At 47.6% G+C, this 22,537-nt stretch overlaps 1 protein-coding gene across 10 annotated transcripts in view; it reads left to right on the top strand.

Moving 5' to 3' along the window:
- DNAJB2 (DnaJ heat shock protein family (Hsp40) member B2) overlaps positions 1-22,537 on the top strand; it is a 497,647-nt gene that overhangs the window by 74,849 nt on the left and 400,261 nt on the right. For all 10 annotated transcript variants that reach the window (XM_029604995.1, XM_029604999.1, XM_029604998.1 and 7 more), the window contains 2 exons: positions 3,354-3,407; positions 19,787-19,903. In XM_029604995.1, coding sequence (XP_029460855.1) covers positions 3,354-3,407; positions 19,787-19,903 — 171 coding nt within the window. The remainder of the gene's footprint in view (positions 1-3,353; positions 3,408-19,786; positions 19,904-22,537) is intronic.

Below are 22,537 nucleotides of genomic sequence, written 5' to 3' on the forward strand. Positions count from 1 at the left end.
TTGCCTTGGTGCCAGCACACCTACAGTGACTGGGGTGCATGTGTTTCCCTATCTGTCGATTGTCTGATCAAGAGCGCATCTTGGGCAGGAGGCGAGGAGTTTGTGCACATGACCATCCGGGTGTTGGAGTTACTAGGGTTCATTATCAACAATCCTAAGTCTCACCTTTGACCATCACCTTAATTGGAGTTTATTGGCACTCTGCTGGACTTGTCTTGGGCTAGAGTCTTCCTTCCACAACAGGCTGTCAAAGTGATGGCTATTGCGGCAGACATCAGCTTGGGCACATGTTGAGGCTGTTAAGCCACATGGCCGCAATTGTTCATGTTACTCCCATAGCATGCCTTTTTATGCATCAAGCCTAATGGATCTTGTGGTCCTAGTGGTGGATGCAATTCCAAAGATTTTGAGTTGTTTTCTGAGTCACTCTGTTGCTCTGGGACTGTCTGTCCTGGTGATGGGACATTTTCAGTTTGGTGCAGGGGGTCCCCTTTCCAAATTCCTCCGGTGCAAATGGTCTTAATTGTGGATGCATCCATCCTCGTTTGGGGAGATAATTTATTTTATTTATTTTTATTTTTTCTATACCGACATTGTTGTAGAGATACAAATCATACCGGTTTACATTTAACATCAATTTCGCCATGTAGCGGTACAGAGAACTAAGTTAGAAATTCAAAAGAAAAAAAATTTAACAGGAAAAAAATGTAACACTCTGGTCTAAACATAGCCTTATAAGATCAAGGGAGATTATTTAAAACATGTCTGATACTAAGCTCATCCAAAAACAAGAGGACTTGAAATACTCATCCTAAAGGGATGAGAATAAGGTTAAATAAATTAAGAGACGGATAAGGAAAGAAAGGGGGGGATCAAGGTGTAAGTGGAAGGGGCCGGCAGCAGAGGGAGGGGTGGATGGGAGGGTTAAGTTGAAGAGATAGCTAGCAGAGAGTAAAGTTGCATGAAAGGTGGGTAAAATGTCCTGAAAGGGTTGGCTAAATAGCCATGTTCTTAGTCTCTTTTTGAAGACAGCCGGGCAGGATTCTCGTCTAAGGTCGTGGGGTAGCGCGTTCCAGTGGTGTGGGCCAGCAGTCGAGATGGCTCGTTTTCTGATTGAGGTTTTAGCTTGGGGAGCAAATAGGGTGTCTTGGTAGGCACTCCTAATAGGTCTGGAGGAGGTATGCGGTTTTAGCAGAGTGGAGGTATTAATAATAATATAATGTAGATGGGCTTTGCACCAAGGACTCCTGGTCCACCTGGGAACGTCTGAACCACATAATCTTCCTGGAGTTTTGGCAATTCAGTACTCGCTATGGGTTTTCAGTGAGAGGCTGTCCAGCAAAATCTTTATGATTGAAACGGACAACCAAGTGGCGATGTATTACATCAACAAGCAGGGAGGTACAGGATCCTATCTTTTGTGTCACAAAGTGTTTCAGCTGTGGGCCTGAGCTCTCTCTCAAGGGACTTCACGCAGGGCCATTTATCTAGCTTGTCAGGAGAACAGGATGGTGGACAGACTGAGTTGGTCCTTCAGACCCCACAAATGGTCCCTGGACTAGGGAGTGGCGAAGTGGATCTTCTGCCTGTGGGGTACACCAGAGGTGACCCTATTCATAGCTCCCTGGAGCATTTTCTGTTACACTTACAATATGCACCAGTTGCACTAAGATGAACCCTGGCAGAGATGGTCTTAAGACCAGACTCAGAAGGATGTAGAAGATAATTAAGCAGTTTTTGTGTTGAACAGGAGAAGGGGTCTAAGGTCCTTTGCTCATACCACATAGTAAACCTCTTCTACTTCAGTCCATAGGATTTTCTGGAGGAAGGTTTTCTGGAAGCTAAGAGAACACAAGACATCTTCAGAAAGATCAAGATGTTGCAGAGTCAGCTTCTCAACATTCAGGTAGTGAGTGAGAAGGATGCCACAACCTGCATTGATCCTGAGTGATGAGATCTGGGGAAGTCTCCAGTCTGATTTCTGAATAGACAGCTCCTAAAGGGGCAAAAACCAAATCTGTCTCAGTTAATGGGGAGCTATGAGGATCATAGTCCCCTTTTCTTCCCTGAGCTTCAACAAAGCCTTCACGACCAGTGGAACTGGAGGGTAAGCATACAGAAGTCTCTAGCCCCAATGGAGGACAAAAGGCATCCAAGGCTAGCTTGCCTTGAGCTCTGTAAGTGGAACAGAAAAGAGGGACCTTCCTGTTCCAGGAAGCCATGAATAGATTCACCTCTGAGGTACTTCACAGGCTGAAGATCCAATTTGCCACTCCCTGGTGCAAGGACCATTCGGGGGTCTGAAGGACTGACTCAGTCTGTCTGGCACCCTGTTATCCAGACCAGCCAGATAAATGGCTTTGAGCACCATCCCTTAAGAGAGAGCCCAGGCCTACAGCTGGACCGCATCATGACGCACAAGATAGGATGCTGTACCTCCCTGCTTGTTGACATAATACATTGCTCATTTGTGATCAGTCCCCATGGAGGAGATCTGCAAGGCCGCAACGTGGAGTTCCATCCACTTAATCGTATTGCATTACTGTTTGGACAGGGATGGCTGATGCAACAGCAGGTTTGACTAATCTGTCCTCCAGAACTTGTTTGAGGTGTACAACCCAACTCTGTTCCCACCTAGGGCCCTTGTTTTTGTTCAGGCTGAACAAAAGTGTTGCTACTTATCTGGATAAGTTCAGATTTATCTGGTTAACTGTCACTACTTTTTGAATAAGTTCGAACTTGCATAGCTCATGAGCATTTGTGTATACATATGTACTCGTATTTTATAACCTGCGTATATCATATCCACACAAGTTATAAAATACAGAAGCAATTTTGCATGTGCCCACATACATGTAGAAATGGGTACACATGAGCAATTATGAAAGCTATCTTCCCCATCTCCTGCAGGATTTTTATTGTGTTGGACTCTATGCCATCCTTAAAAGTGCCACTGCCCTACAAAATTGATCCACCCTATCACTGTGGGGTAATTTGTATCCTGGTATAGCACTCTCCCATTGGTAGACCTTCTTCCAAGGACTCTGAGATGCCAATTGTGTCTGTCTCATCATTCACTGCTATACACTCTGACTACTTGATAGACCTTTGGTTTCAACCCAGTGTGGCAAATCGTATGTACTTACGGCTCCCCATTCCCCAGAATATCTCCGTTTTGTATATGTAGTCTTCTGTCTCTAATTTTATGCCTTTCCCTATGCTTTTTGCTCTTTCCCTCTATTTCTTTGTCTCCATATTTGCTTTTGTTCGTTTGTTCTGTTTCCTATCTTCCTGTTCTTTTTCTTTTTGGTTCATCTGCTACTCACTAGAATGCTCTCTTGTCTACTCTTTAGAGCGAAAACGAGATGTCTATAACCGCTATGGGAAAGATGGACTTTCAGGATCAGGTGAGTAAAATCAGCAGAAGTTGAGGTGTCCTTCAGTCTAACTGTAACTGTACATCTAAAGACCAAAGACAGGCAATAAGTGCATCCCTGCGCCCTTGCTAGATTACCATCACTTCCTCGCAGGGCTTTCCCTGGTGGTGAAAAGGGGGGAGCAAATCTGGCCAACTATTCCAGACCCTGTGTGTGGGCAACTGCAGGCAGACAAGCTGGTGTACTGCCGGCTAGCTAGCCTGTAGAAAGTCCTTTCTTGTGATGATGCAGGCTGTGGTAGTAGCAGCTTCTTGCCTCTCTCTCCTTCCTACTGTTAGGACAGCAGCAATTCTTAACCTGCGTCTGCCTTCTCTGCCGGCTTCACTCAGAAGTCTGAATCCCTCTGAAGTCAAAAGGACCACCAACCCCATATATTCCAACTTCAGAGTGAAATTGGCAGTGAAGGAGGCAGATGCAGATTTTGCTCTCCTATCCGTGGAAGGGGAGGGGGTGAAGATTAGGGAGTAGATCATGCCAGGGAAGGTTGTGCTGGGGGTTGTGAGAGGTGAGAAAGGCACAAGGTCATGGGGAGAGGCTCCAGGGGGCCGATTTTTGCTCAGGATCCCAGCACTCAAGGATTAACCCAGCCTTTTTACACCAGTTACATGGTTGCTGAAGCTTTCTTGCCCCTGGCATTGGATTTCCTTGTGTCTAGCACTTGGCCATCACTGCCTCCATACCCTGAGCTGAGCAGACATGGGAGTACTGAAGGAATGAAGGGATTAGCCTAGTGGTTAGAACAATAGGCTATGAACCAGGGAAGCCATTATTGATTACTGTAACAGTCTCTATCTCTGTCTACCCTACACTTCATTGCATCCCTTTCAGTTGTTACTTAACTCCCCCGCCCGATTGCTGTCTGGATTGAAAAGATCAGAACATATAACTCCAGTTCTCACAGGACAAGCAGGATGGTAGTCCTCACAAATGGGTGACATCGAGGATGGAGCCCACCACGGAAAACTTCTGTCAAAGTTTAACAGAACTTTGACTGGCCCCTACTGGGCATGCCCAGCAAGGCACTGACCCTGCAGCCAGCAGGGGTCTCCCTTCAGTCTTCTTTTTTCCGCGCAGCAGTTGCCACGCGGTGAAAGGAGCTCTCTTACCACGTTCCTGACAGGAATTTGGAAATTAATTTCCTAAGAAAATTTGCCCCTCAGGGGTCTCCCTTCGACAAATTTTTGTCATCTTTCCGAAATCCGGTAAGTTTTTTGCCATTTTCCATCGACTACCGTCGATTTTGGCCCTTGAGGCCTGTTGGCACTTACCGATCCCCAGGCTAAATTTTGGCTTACAGCCATGGCAACGGGGTTCCGTTGTTGTCCGGATTGCACCCGGACTATGTCAATCACAGACCCCCACAGGGTTTGTGTTATGTGTTTGGGTAGTGAGCATGATGTCCTGACTTGCACCAAATGTGCCTTAATGACACCCAAAGGTCGCAAAGCCAGGATGGAGAAGATGGGGCTCCTCTTCCATGCACCCACCCCAACGCCATCGATAGCATCGACGTCATCGGAACCGGCACCGTCGAAGTTGCACCATCACCGTCAACCCTCCGGTGACCGTCCGCCATCGATCGCTTCTCGGCCATCGACTCCCGTCCCTTCCCCGGATGGGCGAGGGGATCGGAAAGAAAAGCATCGCCATCGACGGCACAAGTCTCGGCCTGTCGAGGATCCACAGCCATCGATCTCTGCACAAGCCGAGCCACCGACTAAGAAGCCGCGATCAGACCGGACACCCTCCACGTCTTGTTCGCAGGCACCGAGGAAACCCTCACCCTCTCGGGGTGTGGGGGCCGTGATCCCACCGGTTACGGTGGTCCCTCCGGCCCTGCCTCAGCCTCCCTCTCCCGTCGAGCCGGGTATTGTTACCCCTGGTCTCCGGGCAGAACTGGACCGGCTGGTCCAGGAGGCCATCGAGAAAGCGATGAAGAAATTACAACCTCCATCGGCACCGTCTCCGGCACCGGCTCCGGCACCGCCTCCGGCACCGACTTCGCCACCGAGGAGGGAATCGACCACCGAGCCATTGGTGCAAGCTCTAGCACCTCTACTGAGCCGCATGGAGGCACTTATGACGGCCCTTCCATCGGTGATTCCAGTACCATCGACAACACCACCGTCTTCGACTGGATTCTCGTCGGCAGGAGAAACACCGTTCCGGATTCCCCCTTCCGGGGTGGTTCCATCGGTACCTTCTGGTATATCTCCACCGATTTATCCCTCGGCTCCATCGATTCCGCGACCGGCACCGATTCCATCGGCAGCGCCGAAGCCCTCGATGCCATTCCTAGTTCCACCTACAGCACCGATTCCATCTAGATTTCCATCGATGCCTTCAGAGCCTCAACCAGGTCCTTCAGGGCTTCAAGCCCCACATGATCCCTACGATACCTGGGGTGATGATGATGATACATCTTCTGACACAGATTTGCCTTCACCACCTTCTCCTACAGAGAGTAGAAAAAGATCTCCTCCTGAGGATCTCTCTTTCATTAATTTTGTGAAAGAGATGTCAGAAGTTGTACCTTTTCAGTTACAATCTGAAGCCGATGACAGACACCAGATGATGGAACTACTCCAATTTCTGGATGCTCCAAAAATCATCGCTTCCATCCCTATTCACCAGGTGTTTTTGGATCTGCTAAAGAAAAACTGGGAATCTCCTTCATCTATTTCACCAGTTAACAAGAAAGCTGACTCCACATATCTTGTCCAGTCAGCACCAGGTTTTCAAAAGCCTCAACTGGATCATCGCTCTGTTGTGGTTGAGTCCGCGCAGAAGAAGGCCAAACGTCTTAAGCCACACTCTTCCACTCCACCTACCAAGGACAATAAATAAAGTATATCATGGAGCTATGTTGATTTCACGCATAGCTTCATATCAACTTTACATGACTCAATACAACAGAGCCATCCTTAAGCAGATGCAAGACTATGCTGACACGTTGCCGGACCAGTACCAACCACAGCTTCAAGCCCTTCTTCATAAAGGATTTGAGGCAGGGAAGCACGAGATTAGAACTGCCTACGACATATTCGATGCTTCCACAAAAGTTTCAGCCACAGCCATCTCAGCCAGACGTTGGGCTTGGTTAAAATCGTCTAACCTTCGCCCAGAAGTCCAGGATCGTCTTGCTGATCTACCCTGCTTAGGCGACAATTTGTTTGGAGAACAAATTCAGCAGATTGTGGCAGAGTTAAAAGATCACCATGAGACGTTGAAACAACTCTCGTCTGTCCCACCTGAGGTGTCCTCCAAGCAACCACCAAAGAAGGACTCTAAGAAGTCGTTCTTTCGACCACGTCGCTATTATCCTCCATCAGCTAGGCCTCGTCCTGCACGGTCCTCCAACAGGCCTCAGCCTCGCCAGCCAAGAAAGCAAAGACCTACTGTAGCCCCACCTCCTGGGCCTGCGGCGGGCCTTTGACTTCCCTGTACTGAGCACATGCCAGATCCCTCTTCCACACATCCCTGTGGGAGGTCGACTGTTCCACTTCTTACACCGTTGGAAACAGATCACCTCAGATCAGTGGGTGTTAGCAATTATCGCACAGGGTTACCACCTCAACTTCATAGCTCTCCCTGCCAGACTCCCCGCCCCTTCAGGCATGGAGTCTAACCAGTCTATTTGGAGTCTAATTGGCTCAATTACAACAAGAAGTATCCCTTCTTCTACAATCAAATGCTATAGAACCCGTCCCTCCCTGTCAACAAGGGACAGGATTCTATTCCAGATACTTCCGAATACCAAAGAAATCAGGGGGGCTACGTCCCATTCTGGACCTTCGGGCCCTCAACAAGTACCTTCAAAAAGAAAAGTTCAAGATGGTAACCCTGGGCGCGCTGCTCCCTCTGCTGCAAAAGGGGGATTGGCTGTGCTCTCTCGACCTCAAAGACGCTTATACCCACATTGCCATAATACCATCTCATCGCAAGTATCTGCGTTTTATGGTAGGCCGCGACCATTATCAGTACCGGGTACTACCTTTCGGTCTGGCATCTGCTCCACGAGTCTTTACCAAATGTCTCGTAGTGGTAGCAGCATTCCTCAGGAAGGAAGGTGTCCACGTCTACCCCTACCTGGACGATTGGCTAATCAGGGCCTCTACCCCTCAAATTGCTCAATCCTCCCTAAAATTGACAATTCACACACTCCTTTCCTTAGGGTTTCTTGTCAATTACGAGAAATCTTGTTTAGTCCCATCTCAAACCTTATCCTTCATTGGAGCAGACTTGGACACCTTACAGGCAAAGGCCTACCTTCCACTTCAGCGGGTCCAAACTCTCATGTCCCTAGCTCGCCAACTCCAGTCTCAACACACTGCCACGGCTCGCCAATTCCTCATTCTCCTAGGACACATGGCATCCTCGGTTCAAGTCACTCCCATGACCCGACTAGCCATGAGAGTAACACAATGGACTCTGCGACACCAATGGATTCAAGCTTTTCAGCCTCTGTCCTCCATAGTCACAGTTTCACAAGCGCTACGCCTGTCTTTAACCTGGTGGACGACTCAAGTCAACCTCCTTCAGGGCTTACCTTTTCTCCTACCAGATCCACAAGTAATCCTAACCACCGACGCTTCCCACATCGGTTGGGGAGCCCATGTGGACGATTTCCAAACCCAAGGGTTATGGTCACCAGAGGAAGCCGAACACCAGATAAATTTCTTGGAACTTCGAGCAATCCGCTACGCGCTCAGAACTTTCAAAGATCATCTATCAAATCAGATAATCTTAATCCAGACGGACAACCAAGTGGCCATGTGGTACATAAACAAGCAGGGAGGCACAGGCTCCTTCCTTCTGTGTCAGGAAGCTGCGCAGATTTGGGCAGAAGCCCTCTCCCACTCCATGTACCTCAGGGCCACTTACCTGCCGGGAGTAGACAATGTATTGGCAGACCAGCTGAGCCGTGTCTTCCAACCGCACGAGTGGTCACTCGACCCTCTGGTAGCGACCTCTCTGTTTCACAAGTGGGGTTCTCCCCGCATAGACCTCTTTGCGTCCCCTCAGAACCACAAAGTGGACGATTACTGCTCTCTCATTCGGAGCCAACACTCTCGGCCGAGGGATGCCTTCTCCCTCAAGTGGACGACAGGTCTGCTCTATGCATTCCCTCCACTTCCTCTTCTGTCAAGGACTCTCGTGAAGCTTCGCCAGGACGGAGGAACCATGATCCTGATAGCACCCCACTGGCCACGCCAGGTGTGGTTTCCCATACTTCAGGATCTCTCTATCCGCAGGCACATCCCTTTGGGAACGGATCCGCATCTGCTCACTCAAAACGACGGATGCCTCCTCCATCCCAACCTCCAAGCCTTGTCCCTGACCGCAGGGATGTTGAAAGGTTAGTCCTTCAGCCTTTCAACCTTTCGGATTCGGTTTCTCGTGTCCTGATAGCTTCACGAAAGCCCTCCACCAGAAGATCCTATTCATATAAATGGAAAAGGTACACATCATGGTGCACTTCTCAGTCCCTTGATCCCCTTTCCTGTCCAATCTCTAAGTTCTTGGACTATTTATGGCATCTATCGGAATCAGGTCTTAAAACCTCTTCCATTAGGATGCATGTCAGTGCGGTAGCCGCTTTCCATAAAGGTATAGAGGGTGTCCCTATTTCAGTACAACCCCTGGTAACACGCTTTCTTAAAGGCTTGCTCCATCTGAAGCCACCCTTACGTCCTCCGGCCCCATCTTGGGACCTTAATCTGGTTCTTGGTCGTCTAATGAAACCACCTTTCGAACCTCTGCACTCCTGTGAATTGAAGTATCTCACATGGAAAGTATTATTCCTGTTGGCTATCACTTCAGCTCGCAGGGTTAGTGAGTTACAGGCCTTAGTCACCTATCCGCCTTACACGAAACTCCTGCAAGACAGGGCGGTACTCCGCACTCACCCTAAATTTTTACCTAAGGTAGTTTCTGAGTTTCATATCAATCAATCCATCATACTACCTATCTTTTTTCCCAGGCCCCACTCCAACTCCGGGGAACAGACTCTGCATACCCTAGACTGCAAACGAGCTCTAGCGTTTTATCTAGACCGTACAGTTGCTCACAGGAAGAGCACTCAATTGTTTGTCTCCTTCCATTCTAACAAGTTAGGACAACCTGTGGGTAAGCAGGCTCTTTCCTCCTGGTTGGCGGACTGCATTTCTTTTTGCTATCAGCAAGCTGGCATTCCTTTTCAAGACCGTGTAAAAGCACACTCTGTGAGGGCCATGGCGACTTCAGTGGCACACCTTCGATCGGTGCCGCTTCCTGACATCTGTAAAGCTGCAACCTGGAGTTCTCTCCATACCTTTGCAGCCCACTATTGTTTGGACAAAGCTGGAAGACAGGACTCCATCTTCGGCCAATCTGTCTTGCTAAACCTTTTTCCAACATGATGTACCAACACCCTTCCACCTTCCCGGTAGGGTGCGGATGCCCTTTACCAAATTCCACCCCAGTTGTTGTGCCTGTTGCACATCATTGGGTACATTTGGTGCAGGTCAGGACATCCTCAGCTCGGTACTCACCCATTTGTGAGGACTACCATCCTGCTTGTCCTGTGAGAAAGCAAATGTTGCTTACCTGATGTAACAGGTGTTCTCACAGGACAGCAGGATGTTAGTCCTCACGAAACCCGCCCGCCTCCCCGCGGTGTTGGGTTCGTTTTGTTTTTACTTTTTTAGGCACTGCCTGTAGCTTTGAAAATCAGACTGAAGGGAGACCCCTGCTGGCTGCAGGGTCAGTGCCTTGCTGGGCATGCCCAGTAGGGGCCAGTCAAAGTTCTGTTAAACTTTGACAGAAGTTTTCCGTGGTGGGCTCCATCCTCGATGTCACCCATTTGTGAGGACTAACATCCTGCTGTCCTGTGAGAACACCTGTTACATCAGGTAAGCAACATTTGCTTTCTGATAGATCTTCATTGGCTATCATTACAAGAAAGAGATAAATATAAAATCGCTATGCTGACATTTAAACTTCTAAATGATGACACATCTCATTGGGCCAATTTGATGCTTAAATTTTATCAACCAACCAAGGCATCGTGATCTTTTTGAAATTCCTTCCCCAAAGGTGGTGCGGCTACACATCACTCGAGAGTGTTCGTTTTCAGTTGCTGGACCCACATTTTGGAACACTCTCCCACTCAATTTAAGACAATCTGACTTGCTTAAGGATTTCAGAAAATTAGTAAAAACATATTCCCTGTACGTACCTGGATCAGTCCAGACCCTGGGTTATGTCACCAATCCAGCAGAGGGAGGCAGAGAAACATTTGACTGACTCTGACGTATCCCCTGGAGCACCACCTGCAGTCAATCAGTATTTCTCTGTCTCCCAGCAGTGGTGGACGTCCCTAACCCCTGCAGTCTTTGTTAGTTTGTTATTTATTAGTCAGGTAGTTTAGGAGTTAACTTTTTGCAGGCTTGCTTTTTCTTTTGAAGAGAGCCTGTTCTTTTCATTTAAGTTATTTAAAAAAAAAAAAGTTTTATTTTTTCTTCACAGCCGTTTCACTGCCTCCTGGGAGGTTGCCAAGTCCTGGGAGGACTATCCCTCCTGGTTTTTGAGGCTGCCGAAGTTGGGGAGGTTTTGTACCCAGTAACCACTCCTGGCAGGGGTGATACTGGGGGGGGGGCCCGACTCACTCACCCTACTTGGAGCAGCTCCTGGGGGCCGCGGCGTTTCAGTCAGGTTAAAAAAAAATAAAATAAATAAAATAATTCTTCACAGCTGAATTGTTGTTTACTTACCTTTTGGTGTTCAGTGGGCCCGTGCCTTTGTTTTTCGCTGGGGTTACTTTTAGTTATTTAGTTATTTAGTTTATTTCATACTTTTTATTTCGCGCCGTTTTTTCTTTATAATGCCGCGAGGTGCGGCCTGCCGCACTTGTGGAGATGCGCGTGAGCGTCTCTCCAGGTAGAGTCTCTGTTCATCCTGTCTCCCCGGGGGGGAAGGCTCATCAAGTTTGCCGATTAAAAAAAAAAAGGGACTCTGCTACTTTGCGTGGCCCCAAAACCTCAGCCCAACTGCTCTCCTGCCCCGGACTCTTTTCGCTGCAGTGCGGGAACTGAGGCACTCCTGTCCACTCTGAGGGTGGTGACACAACAAGCTATTCAGGGTGCTTCTGACCCGCCTCCGCAGCCAGCGGTCCCTGGGGGGGGGGGGGGGGGGACAAGCCGCGCGAAACAGGGCCATATTTATTGGCTGAAAGCCTGGAGGAGATTTCAGATTCTTCTTCCTCTTCTTCTGCCTTTTCAGGGGATTTTCTTCGTTTTCTTCCAAAGCTTACAAATCTAATAAATTTCATAAGAGACATAAGAGTCTCTTATCTGAACAGAGGTTAAGGCCACGTTCCTCAAAAAGGGCTAGTCCCACGGATTTGGGAGTGGGGTCAGCTCCGAAGCGTCCCCTTCGTCAGGGTCCAGATCAGACAATTTTTTCTTCTTCTGATGATTCTGAGCATGGCTCTTTACCTATTCCGGACAAGTCAATGCCAGAGGGGGATTTAAATGAAGACCCTGCTTTGAGTATTAGTTCAGACCCTCATGTTGCGGATGGGGATGACCCCAAAGTAGTTCGCCTGTTTAGAAGAGAGGAACTTAGTCCCTTAATTCCGGCTATTTTACTGGAATTGGGTCTCGAGGTTCCAGTAAAGGATTCTCGGATGGGTGACGTTGACCCAGTGTTGCTTGGCCTTAGAGGTCCCACGACATCATTTCCTTTTCATCTTTCTCTCATTGACCTTATGTACCGGGAGTGGGATACTCCTTAGTTGGGGCTTAAGGTAGCACGAGCCATGGTAAAATTGTATCCATTACCTGAGGAAGCTTTGGAAATTTGAAAATTTCCTAAGGTGGATACCGCTGTTTCAGCCATTACTAAGAAAACTATTCCAGTAACTGGGGCTACGGCTCTTAAAGATCTCCAAGATCATAAGCTGGAGGTTCAGGTTAAGCGAATTTTTGAGGTTTCTGCTTTTGGTGTGCGGGCGGCCATGTGTAGTAGCTTGGCTTTGCGAGCTGGACAAAGATGGGTCCAGGCTTTACAAAACAATTCTTCCCTCTGAAGAAGTTGCTCAGGCTGGTAGACTGGAAGCTACAGTTGCTTTATATGATCTCATTAGGACCTCAACTCGCTCTATCGTTGCTTCTGTATTGGCTCGCAGACTTCTCTGCTTGCGGAATTGGTCCGCAGATGCATCCTCCAAAGCTCAATTAGGGGCTTTACCCTTTAAGGGAAAATTATTATTTGGTAAGGAATTGGAAGATTTAATTTTGTCCCTAGGGGAAAATAAGATTCACAAATTGCCAGAGGACCGTCCTAGGCCTAGAAGCCCTTTTTCATCTCGCTCTCGTTTTCGGTCTAACAGAAGATTTCGTTCTTCTCGTCCGTCGGCTCCTCCAGCTAAACAGTCTTCAGGTAGACAACAGAATTGGTCTCAGTCCTTTCGTGTCCACTGCTTTGGTAGACCTGGAACTTCCCAAGTCTCAGGAGGCACAAAGTCTGTCCAATGAGATAAGGCCGGTCCTTTCTCCGGTTCCCATCATAGGGGGCAGGCTGTCTCTATTTTACGGAGAATGGGCCAGATGTACGTCGGATCAATGGGTTCTATCAGTGATAAATCAAGGTTATGCTTTAGATTTTGTTCGGCGACTTCACCACCTGTTCCTAATTTCACCGTGTTCTTCCCTACAAAAGCGTCTCATAATCCAAGACTCGCTACAGCGTTTAAGTGACCTAGGAGCTATAGTTCCAGTTCCAACATCAGAACATCGGAAAGGTCGTTATTCAATTTTCTTCGTCGTTCACAAAAAGAAAGGAACCTTTCGTCCTATTCTCGATCTCAAGAGGGTCAACCGTTGTCTAAGGATTCCAAAGTTCCGGATGGAGACCCTTCGGTCTGTCATAGCTTCGGTTCACAGAGGAGAATTTCTAGCATCTCTCGACCTCACTGAAGCTTATCTTCATATCTGCATTCGATCAGATCATCAGAAGTTTCTCAGGTTTTGCATTCTAGGGCAACATTATCAATTCAGAGCTCTCCCATTCGGATTAGCCACAGCTCCCAGAACATTTACCAAGATAATGGTAGTGGTGGCCGCTCAACTCAGGAAAGAGGGCCTGTTGGTACATCCATTCCTGGACGACTGGTTGATTCGAGCGAAGTCTGAATCTCTTTGTTATTATACAATCAACAGGGTAATCAGCCTTTTGCATTCTCTAGGCTGGGTGATCAACGAAGACAAGAGTCACCTATTACCTTCCCAATCTCTGGAGTTTTTGGGTGCACAGTTCGACACTCATCAAGGGATAGTGTTCCTTCCAGAGCATCGCCTTCTCAAGATTAATCACAAATTCGAGACTTAGTCTATTCCTATTCCTTGTGTGTGGGATTACTTGATAATTTTAGGTTCAATGACCTCTACTCTGGAGTTGGTTCCCTGGGCCTTTGCGCACATGAGACCACTTCAGTCTGCATTGCTTTCACGCTGGAATCCGATTTCAGAACTATACCACCTTCCCCTTCCTCTTACAGAGACGGCTCGTTCCAGCCTAGATTGGTGGTTACAGACAGCGAATCTGCAACGAGGTGTACAACTAGAGATTCCGGAATGGACTGTGGTCACTACCGACGCCAGTCTTTCAGGCTGGGGAGAGGTATGTCAGAATACATCTGTTCAGGGTCAGTGGTCCGAAGAGGAAGCGCAGTGGTCGATCAATCTTTTAGAGACCAGAGCGGTTCGTTGAGCCTTAATCGCTCTTCAACCTCTCCTTTGCGGGAATTCGGTTCGGGTTCTTTCCGACAATGCGACCACGGTAGCGTACATCAACCGTCAGGGAGGAACCCGAAGCTTCCTGGTGGCTCAGGAAGCACAACAGCTGATCGCCTGGGCAGAGCAACATCTGCTCAGCATCGCAGCCTCACACATTGCCGGGGTGGACAACATTCAAGCCAATTTTCTCAGTCGGCATCATCTCGACCCAGGCGAGTGGGAGCTGTGCGAGGAAGCCTATCAAATGATATGCAACAGATGGTCCACTCCGGCAATGGATCTCATGGCCACATTTCAGAATGCCAAAGCCCCTCAGTTCTTCAGCCGCAGGAGGGAAAGAGGAGCGGAAGGAGTAGATGCTCTGGTACTTCCTTGGCCAAGGGATGTTCTTCTCTACGTGTTCCCTCCCTGGCCTCTAATCAGCAAGGTTCTGTGTCGGATAGAAGTTCAACAAGTCGACGTTGTCTTAGTGGCTCCGGAGTGGCCACGCCGTCCGTAGTTCGCGGACCTGGTCAGACTAGCACTGGACGGTCCCCTTCAATTTCGAGATCTTCCCTGCCTTCTGTCTCAGGGTCCGGTTCATTTGGAAGAGGTTGAACACTTCTCTCTAGCGGCATGGCTTTTGAGAGGCGTCTGTTAAAGAATAAAGGTTATTTAGATGCTGTAGTGACTACTTTATTGGGTTCTAGAAAACCTTCTACATCTTTGGCTTATGCAAGGCTGTGTAAGGTTTTTGAATCTTGGTGTAATGAGCATCAAGTAGATCCAGTTCACTCTTCGGTATCCAATATTTTATCTTTTTTACAAGATGGTTTAGCCAAGGGTTTGTCCTGTAGTTCCTTATGGGTACAAGTAGTAGCGCTTGGATGTTTTTGTGGTAAGGTTCAGGGATTATCCTTGGCTGCGCATCTGGATGTAGCATGTTTTCGCAAAGGTGCGCAACATCTACGTCCTCCATTTCGGAATCCTTGTCCTGCCTGGAGTTTGAATTTGGTTCTTAGGGCTCTCTGTTCGGCTCCATTTGAACCCCTTAATCATGCGACTTTGAAGGATCTCACATTGAAAGTGGTGTTTTTTGTGGCCATTTCTTCAGCTCGTAGAATTTCAGAGTTGCAGGTCTTGTCTTGCAGAGAGCCTTTTCTTAGAATTTCTGATACAGGAATTTCATTACGGACTGTACCATCTTTTTTACCTAAGGTAGTATCTTCTTTCCATTTAAATCAGTCCATAGAGCTTCCGGCTTTTCCGTCTTTAGATCGTTTGGATCCTTCCTCTAGGGATCTTAAAAAATTGGATGTACGACGAGCTCTGTTGCGTTATCTTGAAGTTACAAACAATTTTCGATTGTCTGATCATTTGTTTGTTTTGTGGAGTGGCCCTCACAAAGGTCATAAGGTTTCGAAGGCTACGATTGCTCATTGGTTAAAAGAGACAATTCATTCAGCTTATCTTCTAGCTCCGTCGTGACCTTCCTGAAGGGTTGAGAGCTCATTCTACTAGGTCACAGGCTACCTCTTGGGCAGAATGTCAGTTAGTTTCTCCTCAGGAGATCTGTAAAGCAGCGACTTGGAAGTCGTTGCATACTTTTGCTCGTGTTTACCGCTTGGATGTTCACGCTCCAAGTTCGGCAGCCTTCGGAGAGATTGTTCTCCGAACGGGACTCTCTGGGTCCCCCCCTAATTGAATCAGCTCTGGTACATCCCTGGGTCTGGACTGATCCAGGTATGAACAGGGAAAGGAAAATTGGTTCTTACCTGCTAATTTTCGTTCCTGTAGTACTATGGATCAGTCCAGACGCCCACCCTTTATGTCTGTGTATTATATTTGTCTTTTCGGAGAGTTCGCTCGTTCACTGTTTGGGTGATTAAACTGCCTTTCATGCTGTCTATTTTTCTTAATATTTTCTTGTTTATTCCCAAGATTTTTTTGGGGGGGGATTCTGCTTCCATTTTGGATTTGTGAGTTGGAAATTTGTTCTCCTATTTAGATAGCTAGTTAATATGTTAGTAGTTAAATTTCTGCTTTGATACTGCTCAATACTGATTGACTGCAGGTGGTGCTCCAGGGTATATGTCAGAGTCATTAGAATGTTTTCTCTGTCTCCCTCTGCTGGATTGGTGACATAACCCAGGGTCTGGACTGATCCATGGTACTACAGGAATGAAAATTAGCATGTAAGAACTAATTTTCCTTTTGTTTAAATTATGCTATTTTTAATGATTTATTTGTTATGTTTTTACCTTCTGATTTTATATTATTTTGTTTGTTGCAATATTAATTTTAGTATTTCTTTTTATGATTTTAGTATTTTATTTAAAGTGAGTATTTTAGTTGATATAATTATATTGTGTCCTTATTTTATGTGAATTTTATTATTTTTGTTTTTTCTGTTCATCGCTCAGGCCTTCATTGTGTTGAGTGATTAAAAATTTCAATTAATGTAAATCCCACTGCCACTTGTAGTGACCTAGGTTAGTCACTTTACTCTCTGTTGCAGGTATAAATTTGCAGGCTGATATAGTAAAGCGCGACCGCGGTTACCCTGTTTTTAACCCGCTTTGTACGCATTCTAATGACTCTGACATATACCCTGGAGCACCACCTGCAGTCAATCAATATTGAGCAGTATCAAAGCAGAAATTTAACTACTAACATATTAACTAGCTATTTAAATAGCTATAAGCCACAATCTAAATACTATAAGCCACGATCTCCTCATCTCACGCCTTGCCGACATCGGTATTTCCGGCACCGCCTTACTATGTCATCCAAACCACTTTATCAGCCAAGATTGATTATTGCAATTCCCTTTATCTTGGCCTTCCTTTCTCTACTATCAAACCTCTACAGATATTACAAAACGCTACAGCAAGGATCATTAGCAACGCCCACAAATCTGACCACATAACTCCCATCCTCAAGGACCTACATTGGCTCCCCATCTCATTCCGTATACTTTTTAAAATACCATCATTCACAAAGCCATTCATAATGACAACTCCTCATGGCTAAGTGAACCTTTGAAATTTACCCAATCCTCCCGCCCCACCAGAATGAACCGTAAATGTACCTTACAAATCCCCCCACTTAAGAAAGCCCGACTTACAGCCACAAGAGATTGTGCCCTGTCGATTGCTGATCCCACTCATTGGAATTCCCTCCCTCTCAATCTACGCCTTGAGCCATGTCCTTACAAGTTCCGAAAAATGCTGAAGACATGGCTTTTCCACCAGGCCTTCCCGGATTAATCCCTGGTTGCTTCCTTGCAACTTCCCCCCTCCTTTTTTATACCGATTATCAAATTTTCTGCCTCCCCCCTCTCCCCACAGTAACCCTCTGAATCACCTAATTTTGTAACATTCCTGGAGACTTGCAATCTTGCCTCCCATATTTAATTTTTCACTAGTTACTGATTCCTTTCTATTAAGTTCGCTTCCTCCCTTTTTTCTACTTATTATTCTATCAGTTATCCTGTTACCCCCCTGTTTAATGTAATTTCCTCCTTTTTGTTAATATGTAAACCGATATGATGTGTATTTTAATGTCGGTATAAAAAAGCTGTTAAATAAATAAACATTTTGGATGCGTATGTCTAACCCGCGATTCAGTATCCGGTTTTACGTGTCCTTACCGCTTACTGAAATCGACGCATATCCCTTTCCGCCCGCTGCATGTATATGATATGTTAATGATCGGATTAGCTATTCCCTCCGATACAGTAACGTGTGCCCAGATTATCGCCTTTTTAACCAGCTATTTTGCCGCGTCTTTAACCTGCAAATTTACCGCCTACCCTGACCCTGGCGTTAGTGTGGTGAACTTAGCCGCCCAGTCCCAAACCAACCCAATCCACAGAAAAAAATGCTTCTCGCACAAGGGGGAAAAAAGTAACCCAATCTGGCACCACCGCGCTTAACCTCAGAGTACTTCGGTTCCGTAGGGAAGAACGGACACCGTTTCCGGGGGCTCCTCTGGCCTTCTCGTGGGTCTGGGCTCCTTGTCGCCGCTGACTTGCAGTGAGCACGAGCTCCTGTATCAGGCCCTATCCCTACACACCCTATGCCGTGACCTTGGACGTCCAGCCAGGCGCTCAGGTCACATCATGCGTTCATGCACCTTCCCGCTGCCTTGAGCGCCCAACTTGGACGTGCAGGCGGGCGCTCAAGGCAGCGGGAAGATGCATGAACGCACGCCATGCCCTGACCGGCTACGACAGCGGCAGCAAGGCCGTACAGAAAGGCGCACCCCAGCGCTAGAAACCGAGACGGAGTCCTCGAAGTTGGAAGCATCGAATCCGCGAGCCCCAGCCCAGATTGTCCTGCTCAGCCGAGGGAAAGAAAGCTGGGATCGGGAGCCATCCTGGCCCGGACGCCTTGTGCAGCTGCCACGTTAGCACGAACCATACTGGAGATCGGGCTGGTGGGAGCAAGTCAGGAATTTGCAGCTTATCTGATGTAGAGGCAAAAGGGACGCTCCTGCCGAGTTGGACTGTGGATCTGGGCAGAAACGGCCCTGCAGGCAGCGGGAAGGTGCATGAACGCATGGCGCAACCTGAGCACCCGGCTGGAAGTCCAAGGTTACGGCGTGCGTTCATGCACCTTCCCGCTGCCTTGAACGCCAGCCTGGACGTCCAAGTTGGGCACTCAAGGCAGCGGGAAGGTGCATGAACGCACTCTGCGCCCTGACCGGCTACGACAGCGGCAGCAAGCCCAGCAGCAACCGATACAGCGGCATTGGCATGGGCTTTGACCAGCGGCATTTTGGCCCTCGCTCCAGCTACTCGGACTCGCGCTACGGGGCCCCAGGCAACCCTGAGGCTGACGGTGCTGGTCCGCCGCAGGCCAGTCCACGCTCCAGCCTGTGTGGTCAGTCCCTGGAACTGGAGAAGGAGCTGCTGCTGCTGCACATGAAGAAAGAGTATTTTGGTGAGTAACTAGTGTGTGGTACTTGCTTCAATGACGACAGACGTTCATGGGCCTTCCCCCTGCCTTGAGCGTCCAGGCTGGACATCCAAGCTGCGACCTCGGACTTCTGGCTTGGACGTCCAGCCGGGCGCTCGAGGCAGCGGGGTCTGTAGGAAAGAACCATCCACTTTCCTGGTGGAATGACATCTGAAATGACAGGTACCAGCGCACCCAGGATACTGTACGGGCGCTGTATACCGCTCTATACAGTAAAATGGATTGCGCACGCCTACCGCTTCATGGATGCGCTTTGGACGTTGCTTGCATTTGCGTCTCATTTGAATACTGTATCGGGCGGTAAGTGATCCAAACTGTGCGCGCGGCAAACGAGGGTGCGCCCGGCACTGCCGCACTCTTTCTTACGCGTCCTTACTGTATCGGCCTGTAGGATTGTGAGCCCTCTGAGGATAAGGAAATGCCTACAGTACCTGAATGTAATCCGCTTTGAAGTGCCTAGAAAAAGTGGAAAATAAATACAGTTGGGTCTCTCGGTTGTGGCTAGAAGCTCTGTTTTTCTCTCAAGGGGAGCCTAGAGGAGAAATGTTTTTTTTATTTTGGTGTAAAAGTGACTTGGGCTGAGCTGTTAACATGTTTTTTCCTTTGGCAGGTGCTGGTGAGCAGAGCACAGAAACACATTTCCCTGGATACAAGTTTAGCTTCCGCAGTGCTGAGGAGGTCTTCAGAGAGTTTTTCAGAGGAAGAGATCCTTTTGCTGAGTTCTTTGGTAAGTTTCAGAAACTTGAGTGTAGCTAATCTGTGTCACTCTCTCAGGGGCTGTAGCGTTCGTTCCCGATTTGGAGCTTCTTGGATATAAGCCTCAATAGAGGCACACATGCAGAGGTGTTGAAGTACTAAAAAGACTCAGGGCATGGGCCCATATGTCCTTGCTGTCCCCTGCTCCCCTGAGATTTTGATAATGTACCTGAACAATCAGAAACACCTCCCCCCACTTCATCCACCAGAAGAACCTTGTAAAATCACATAATTCGACTTTTCCATTTTCAGAGGAGATAAGGGTGTCTGCAGCAATCCTGGAAGTAATCTGGGGAGAGGGGGGGGGGGGGGAGCAGGGGAGAGCTTATGGCAACCTATGGAAATGCAGTACAAGTCAGGTTTAATTTTAGCCTAGCATTTTCTGTGGATAAACTGTAAACTAAGATACAAACTGGGGGATCACCCATATGGCCACAGACAGACCTAAATATGCAGACTTCGGCCTGCACTCACCAGGATCATTTTTGCTCTGTACGTTGCTTCATTTTCCTTGACATGTAAAATGCTGGGGGGTGTTTCTCTCTCCACACTCCTCCTGTCTTGTCTTCAGATTCGAGGACTGGTTTTGGATGCCAGCCTTGTTTTGCAGACTGTTTCACCTTTGGTAACATCACAGCCCTTGCTACCAGTGGCAGGGGAAGGTTGTGAAGGATTAACAGCAACAGGTGCTGGGAAGCAGCTTTTGTCTGGGCCCCTCGTTCCTGTGAAGAAATGTTTTCCCTCATCCGTGCCTTGGTCTGGCTGAGCTTTGTCTTTCACTCGCTGGCTAATGTCCCCCCTTCAGCTCTGTGCTGCTCTCTGTGCTCTTTTTAAATGTATTCCCCTTGTCCCACCATCGGGAGAAGCAGCACGTAATAGCCCTTCTGCTTCCTCTGACACACGGGGCTAGTCTCGTCGTATGGTCAAGATTGGCTTCACACAGCAGGGGAAGCTGTTGTGCTATTATGTGCTGCTTCTCCTGCCAGAAGTGGCAGAGAAAAACCTGTGTGCCATTCAGTAAACTCTGGGCACAGGCCCCATGTGCCCATAGCTAACAACACTTTTGCACATGTGACTTGTGTGACTGACGTCCGAGGAACTTTTGGAGAATTGTTTCTAGAAAACTCTTTTGCAGATGTGAGAGAAGGGACTAATACAGTTCAGTTTCTCCGTCGAGAAGCATGACTGAGTTAGCCCTAACACATGGGTGACGTCATCTGACAGCACTGAATGGACCAATCTCTAACTCAGAAAAGTTTTACCACTGAGCATTCATGGGAGTTCCCGCATGTTCACTGCCTCATGAGCCCTTTTCTCCAAGCATCCGCACAGACGTATTCCTTCTCTATTACAGTTCTTTCTTCTGTCCAGCGTGCGGTGGCCAAAGCATTGTATTGCCTCCCCCACATCCCCTCTCCCCCCCCTCCAATCCTCCTGTAGAAATGATTAAGGGCAAGAAAGTCACACTAATACAACCCCCCAGAAAAGGAAGGAATTGACATGTGGGGTGCCCCCTACAGCCCGGTGCCCAGGGGCCTTGGGCATCCCCTTCCCTCGATTTACCACTGGATCTCTAAAGGCTAGAGGACAGAAATGAGAAAAGCGTGTGTGTGTGGGGGGGGGGGGGGGGTAACTTGCTGGTGTAGCATTTGCTATCCTTAACAGATGCTGCCCGCTTACATGGTAGGAGAGAAAAGAGGAATAGGATTCAGAAAACTGAGGGCCCCGACTTCTATGGCCTGGGTTACTGATACATAGACATACGAGAACAAACACAGGACTGCTTCTACATCTTAAGTCCTATAGGAAATGAAGAAAATGTGCATGGGAGTAACATGCTGGTGTGGCAATTACTACTCTTAGTGGAAAGCATGGAGATTACTACTCTTAACCAATAAGCCTTGATGCTTTAAATGCAACTGAAATACCATGCACCATACAATTTATTTAATGGGATATTACCTCTCATCAATACTCTACTCCAAAAATATCCCCTTTTGAACCTATTGGTAGTTATTTTTAAGTGTATTTATTGTGAATTCTTTAATGGCAAAAAATCTTCCTCTACTGTGAATTTCAAATCACTTTTTAATGCTTATACCAAACACCAAAGGAAAGTGTTCCAAAGGTGAAAAGTTTTTTTGAAACAAGAAAAAATTAAAAAAAAAAAATTTTTTAAAGAAGAGGGTGGAAAGTTTCATATGTTTTCCAACGTCATTACCTCCATGTAATGTACCACTTTTAATCATTAACGATCCACCTCCTAGGTTCAAAAGGGGATATTTTTTGAGTAGGGTATTAAATGCAACTGAAACATTGCTCCCTGCTTCAACAGCAGGGGGGAAAAGGGGAATTGGATTCAGACAACAACCAAGAGGACCCAGACTTCTATATTTGGGGTACTGATACGCAGACATAAGGGAAAAAGCACAGGACTGCTTCTATGGCCAAGTCCTTAAGCAAGGCATGTCGAGCAACACTGAATTTTCAAGAAAGCTCATCACCCAGTAAAAAATTTTGCTAGCTGAAATTGTTGAGTTATCATAAGGCTTGGGGATAACTGTATGGTGTGACAGTTACTACCCTTAAGAAAACATGAGTGCTC

This window comes from Rhinatrema bivittatum, chromosome 6 (assembly GCF_901001135.1).
Source record: "Rhinatrema bivittatum chromosome 6, aRhiBiv1.1, whole genome shotgun sequence".
Classification (NCBI taxonomy): Eukaryota; Metazoa; Chordata; class Amphibia; order Gymnophiona; family Rhinatrematidae; genus Rhinatrema; species Rhinatrema bivittatum.